The 6,873-nt window shown below is 36.8% G+C and overlaps 1 protein-coding gene across 1 annotated transcript; it reads left to right on the forward strand.

Annotated features, from left to right (window-relative positions):
• Positions 1-287: 287 nt before the first annotated feature.
• On the forward strand, positions 288-2,946 carry LOC109004125 (glucan endo-1,3-beta-glucosidase 8-like). Its single transcript, XM_035695306.1, has 2 exons — positions 288-767; positions 1,624-2,946. Exons 1-2 carry the CDS (start codon positions 442-444, stop codon positions 2,771-2,773), a joined length of 1,476 nt encoding a protein of 491 aa, XP_035551199.1. The 5' UTR covers positions 288-441; the 3' UTR covers positions 2,774-2,946.
• Positions 2,947-6,873: the final 3,927 nt, after the last annotated feature.

A 6,873-nucleotide genomic window follows, 5' to 3' on the forward strand; every position in this document is an offset into this window, starting at 1 on the left:
TGCTCTGTTTCAATTGGCTAACAAGTTTTGAGAAGCACGTTAGCATGGGGCCGCTATCGTAACTGAAAAACTGTATTAAGGAACGTACATTTCTTTCTTCTTCCTCTTCTTTTTCTTTTTTCTAACAAACACAACCAGCAAGATTTTTCACCTTCCCCATGAAGGTTTTTCCCAAAAGCCAACACTTGGAAGTTGGAACTTTCTAGAGAGGGAAAACTCTCACTTGCCCACGCTATAAATTCTTTTAACAAAGAACCCAAAGTTTCCCCTTCCCCCCTCTTTCTCTTGTTTCCTTTCAGTTCCCTAGTCCGAATCATTTCTGCTCTTTGAAACATTGATTGTTTCTTGGTTCAACAAAGATTTCGTTTCACTGATTCAGAGAGAACCCCATTAAAAGTTCATCCAAGAAAAGAAAACAATAAAAAGCAAAACAAAACAAAAATGACAGTTCAAACAGTGCTTTTTCTTGTTTTCATGACCATGGTGTATAATGGTTTGGGTATTGGAGTGAATTGGGGAACCCAGGCAACAAACCAACTCCCAGCGGAAAAGGTGGTAAAAATGCTGATGGATAATGGGTTTGATAAATTGAAGCTGTTTGATGCTGATGAGAAGATTCTGAGTGCTCTGAGAGGGACTGATATTGAAGTGATGCTGGCAATACCCAATAAAATGTTGCAGAAGATGAGTGAGGATCCTGGTGCTGCGGATTCCTGGGTGGATGCCAATGTTACTAGTTATACCTACAATGGGGGAGTTAATATCAAGTTGAGTGACACACACTTTCTTGATCTTAGTCAAACCCATTTAGAATTTCTTTCCCTTCCTTTCGTTATAGCAGTGGGTTTTCCCCCACTTAGGTTCTGTTTGCACTCCTTCTGTAACCGTCCGTATCCGTTTATGGGCTGAGATTTTTGTTTCTGGGTGCCATACATCCTCCCTGATTTCGGTATTGGCTTCTTCTAGTCATTGATTGCTATATCGAATAATGGTACTTTCTCACTTTTCTCTACCTTCCCCAAATGGGTTTCTGATTCTGGAATGGTCTTCCTGTTGTCCAATCCTCTATGGATTACCGTGAAGTACTGTTTAGGTGTGGTTTTTTCGAATTTGGTGTCCCCAGCAGTGTCATTTCTGTGCTCTGTTTCGATATTCCTTTTTCTAGCATCTGTTATTCTCTGTGGGACTAGCAAATTAAGTCGATTTCGTTTACTTTTTGAGAAATATACAGTCTCTAGCATCTTTTGCGTACGTACTTTGAGCCTAAATGCTTCAGCTTTATAGTAAATTTAAGTGGTCCAACACTAAATTTTGATATCTGCTCAAATTGTCCAGCTGACCATTTGACACCAGCACACACTTCTTTGGAGGGTAACAATCACCTGGATCTGCCTGCTTTTTTGGCCTTTGGGTGTAGGTTTCTGCAAACTAGATCTGATTAACTTGTATTTTCTTTTGGTATCTAACATAGCTTATAAAGGCTGAAGTTTAATTATTAATCTGGCTTAATATTTTCAATTAGTTGTTAATGATGGTTTTCATTTCGTGTCAAAAGCCATGCATTTAGATGTTGGCTGGCCCATGTGTGTGCTTGTGAAATTACAGTGACAATTGATTTTGCAGGTATGTTGCTGTAGGGAATGAACCCTTCCTTACAGCGTACAATGGCTCCTATCTCCAATGCACACTCCCAGCCCTCAAAAATATCCAACGAGCACTCAATCATGCTGGATTCGGTAACAAGATCAAAGTCACAGTCCCCTTCAACGCAGACATCTACTTCTCCCCGAACTCAAACCCCGTGCCATCTGCCGGCGACTTCCGGCCTGAACTCCGAGACCCCACCATTGAAATAATCCAATTCCTATATGTAAATAATGCACCTTTCACTGTCAACAGCTATCCCTTCCTCAGTCTCTATTATGGGGACGATTATTTCCCCGTGGACTATGCGTTCTTTGATGGAGCAAACAAGCCTGTTAGGGATGGTGATTTACTTTACACCAACGTGTTTGATGCAAATCTGGACACACTATTTTCGGCTATGTCTAGAGCTGGTTACCCAGATATGCAGATCATAGTTGGTGAAGTAGGGTGGCCAACTGATGGCGAAGAGAATGCAAATATCCAGAATGCAAAGAGATTCAACCAGGGATTGCTCCGACATGCTATAAGTGGAAACGGAACCCCTCTGAGGAAAGGTGTAATTGACATATATCTGTTCAGCCTCATCGATGAGAATGCTAAAAGCGTTGCTCCTGGAAGCTTTGAAAGGCACTGGGGGATATTTGAGTATGATGGAAAACCCAAATATGAATTGGATCTGTCGGGTTTGCAACAGGATAAGGGTCTAGTACCAGTGGAAGATGTGAAATACTTGCCCAAAAGGTGGTGTGTTCTGAACCCACATGCAAGGGATTTAGAGGATCTGGCAGATAACATTGACTATGCTTGTAGCATTTCAGATTGCACTGTTTTGGGGTACGGATCTTCCTGTAATCATCTGAGCCTCAAAGGGAATGCCTCTTATGCATTTAACATGTATTATCAAGTTCATGATCAGCAGAGTTGGGACTGTGATTTTTCTGGGTTGGCTGTGGTGACTGATGAGGATCCATCTGATGAGAACTGCCCATTCCCGGTGATGATTGCTTATGGTTCTTCATTGCTGCGGCATGGGGGAGTTTCAGACACATTAGTAAAAATCGTTGGGGGATATATGTTGGTGGTTTTTCTGCTATATCTGAGTATAGGGGACCTACATGTCCATTAGTAGCCATTGTAGGGAGATACACATGACTGTTTTTGTTTCTGCCATGGCCCATAACTTCTCAGGTATGGTATCGATGCATAGGCATTGTTTTTGTGCAGCTTAAGTAGCTCTGTTCTGCTAGATTGTGTTATAAAGTTGTAGGATCTTTTGGTTTCCAGGTGGAAATTCTTAGCGTTTCTCATTTTCATTTACCTTGTCATGTCTAGCGCGCATTCGTGTAGGATAATTTGAATTGCCTTCTATAACTACTGCCTTGTGTGCATGCCACGTCCATACACTGTAAAATAAATTTTATTAAAATAAGATTTATAAATTGAAGGGCAAGGGAACCCTTCCAAACACCTCAATGTATTTAACATAGATAAATAAATAAACTTGCATCCCATGTTACACTGGAATAAGGTGGGCTTAGGAAGAATGAACTGTGGTGGCTCAGAGCTCTTGCATTCCCCATTTTGAAGGCACTTTGTTCGTGGCCCAGGATCGGACTTTTCGGCTTTTTGGACCTTTTGTTTTCGTTTAGATATGAAAAGTTTGATCTCGTGTCATTTCATTTTATTATTATAAATTTTTTAAATTTTTATATAAAATATAATAAATAATTTAATTTTTTTAAATCTCAAAATAATAATAATATTAAAAAATAATATTCTAACAATATTTTTTTTAACTTTTATATTTCATCTAAAATCATCTCATCTCATCTCTAAAACCAAACCGGCCCTAAATTTTGAACACATCAAAGACATAGCAATTCATTAACATAATAGCAGGAATATTGATGACTGATAGAATTAATGCATTGAACTGACATGATTTGATATAATACGTTAAATTCTAAAACTATTATTATTGTAAAGTAGATCTAAATATCATATGATGTTATGTCAGTTTATGAGTTTATTTTTGTAAGACCTCTTTATGGTTGTAGCACTTCTCTTGATAAAATAATACTTCTAATATTTTTAATCACTATTTTTCTATTATTTTCTAATATACCATCAAATCATTGAAAAGTTATTTATAATTTTTCACTTATTTACTAGTCTTTCGAAGCTACATTAAGAGATAATAACAAAATAATAATTAAAATAATGATTGAATGTCATTTTTTTAGAAATAAATATCCCTCTTATTTAGATTGTACTTATATTGTGATGCCCCCAACTTCTATATGGGATTTGGTAGTAATTAAAGCGTCGGGACATGCAATACTAAGTTATATACCCATTCATGACAGTTAATATATAATGTACCTAGCATGTTTCTCACAATATCACTAAATCACAGTGGAAATTGACTAAAACCATTAGTATGAAGATAAATTACTTATCCCAAACTTACCATGACTCTCAAAATACATTCATAACGTTCGGGTTTCAACTTAATGCGTCATCCAAAATTCATATAAAATCCATTTCAATGTTTCATATTTCAAAAGATTACAGAGGAAGAAACATCATCAATCGATCATTTCCCTAATGTCTGCTATAAGTAGCAGAACAAGTTCTATGTAAAAAATGATCAATTCTATTTTGTTATAAAAAATGAGTTCATCTTCAACTATCTTCAACCAAGTGGGTTTGCGCTTCTCCATCCCGTCTGATTTCTTCCTCTCGTCCTATCTCAACATCTACAATTCCAGGTGCGAATGGTAGTGGGACTACCACGATGAGATTCCTTGAGATCTTGGAAAGTTATGTCACAAATATACATATCATAAACATGATTAAGGTAAACATGAGCATGTATACATGAATATGAATTTATATTCCATATTTTTCTCCCATCCAAATTCCTTTTCACCATTCATATAGCTTTGTAACATCATAGCATACGTGAAGCATCTTGCATCTTTGCTTAAACATACATGTGGCACCTCACAACTCCTATAAATCGTGTATACCTACTAGTTATCTGCACCACATGACAGTTGATGTCGCTTATGGCTTGGTCTCAAGAGACACTTACGTTTGGGTAGTGAGAAGTATTGAGAAGAGTTGTGAATAGTAATGAAAAAATAATAATTGAATATTGAATAGTAGTAAAAAGTAATGAGTAATCTAGCGCACCCACCAATGAGAGTGCTCATAGTTGATTCTGGACCCTTGTTGTAACGCCCCATACCCTAAGGTTGAAAGAGTTACTTCGTGACACTTAAAATCATATCTCAAATTTACTAAACAAAGTCCAAAGTCTCTATAAAACATAAATCTCATTAGTTCAAAACAACTACTCCAATATAATTATTCTAAGGCTCCACAAAGTCTCAAAATAAACGTCAGCCTTCTAAAATACCAAATCAACAGAACTAAATAAAACTACTGAATAAAACTCTCCCAAAATCAAAATACCCTCTTTGTACTTATTCCACTATGCTCAAATAGTCTTGCCTATGCTTCATATTCTTCATTCTCAATTGAAACATCCAAATCATCTGAAAAATATTGTCGAGATAAGGGGTGAGATATCAAGAAATCAATAAACAGTGAACATATACCAACGTGTAGACATGAGCCAGTAACATAATGCTAAATAGAATTTGTTATAAAAATATCAGAGCGACAGTTTAAAAATATTCATATTCAAAAGTCATTTGACATAGCATAATTGAACATCATGTCAGAAAAGAGACCGCGTTTAACCTCTGTGGTAGAGTTGTGCAAACCCCTGCGGCCAAACGAACAGAAATAGAATATGAAATCTTTTCCTTATTATTTACGGAGCCTCGAGTGTACATATATGAAAGATCATGCAGAAAACACTTTGTTTCCAAAGTGGGTGCACCAAAGGTAGAGGAGTTGGTACCAACCCAAACAAAGGCTACATTTCTACACCCGCGGTAAGGTCAGAGCAGAACAGAAATAGAAACTCATGCCAAAAGTTTTCACATATCACATCATATCATAACGAAGTACTAAACAGATTCAGTATCATCTTTTCATAATCATGCAAAATTTTCAGATTTCATATTTGCTCCTTTTATACAGCTAAAAATAAAATACCAAAATTAACTTATGTCTACACCAGTCATGATTGAAAATATTATTCTCTTTTTATACAAATCTTATGAGTAATGCAGATCAAATAATCGATATTGTTTTAAGTTTCTTCTCATAACAAAATATGAATGTTTTTCATAAAATCAATCTCAGTCTATTTTTTTGTGCAAAATTGATTGTCACCTAGACATAATTGAACATACTATAAATTAATACAATTAAACTGGCACATCTAAAATAAAGAATACAACTAAACAACTCCACAACAATAAATCCCATGGTCGACATATATGGAGAGATTGATAGAGATGGAGAGATTGACTAAGAAATAGAGAGAATTTAAGGGGTAATTGATGAGAAATTGAGATCTGAGGGAGAGAGAAACAGAGGGAGAGGAAGTCAAGAGAGGCTTATCGTTTCTGGCATCGGACGTAGAGTAACGGCGGTGGATCAAGTTTGGGTTGTAGTGAAATTTGAGAGAGAGGAAGAGAGAGAGAGAGGCATGGGGGGGCAATTGAAATGAACATGGGGCGCTGAACGAGAAAGGCAAGAAAAAGAAAGTGGTTTCAAGGTTTGTTTCAAAACGACACGATTTTAAATTTTATTTATTTATTTATTTTCAAACTGAGTTGGGCTCGATATAAGGACAATGGATCTTGGGATTGGGTGATAAAAATTTGGGTTATGACACTTGCAATCTCATTCAAAGTCATAGATTGCTCTTCATAATATTCTTTTCTTTTCTTTTTTTCTTTATGCATAATAGTGCATGGACATGCGACAATGACATTTAATAATGGTATGACATGTGAATGGTATTGAAATAATCGGATCATATACAATAGAGAAAGTCTTTATGCAGTCCCAAGTCAGAGGACTGGGCGCGCACGCCCAACGTGGCAAAAACGTCCCGTTTTATTAACTTGGGCTTACGACATCATCTTGCTTGATGGACGGACGCCTTCCTTGTTTGTTTGGCTGGTCGAGATTGACACTTCCTATCCTTCTTCGATCCGAGACCTAACCTCTGCCCATAAGAGTTCCTTCCGAGATTTGGCTGGAGGAGTTGATTCCTTCCTCCTCGAGACCGAAGCTTTG

The sequence above is a fragment of the Juglans regia genome, chromosome 10 (genome assembly GCF_001411555.2).
Source record: "Juglans regia cultivar Chandler chromosome 10, Walnut 2.0, whole genome shotgun sequence".
NCBI lineage: Eukaryota > Viridiplantae > Streptophyta > Magnoliopsida > Fagales > Juglandaceae > Juglans > Juglans regia.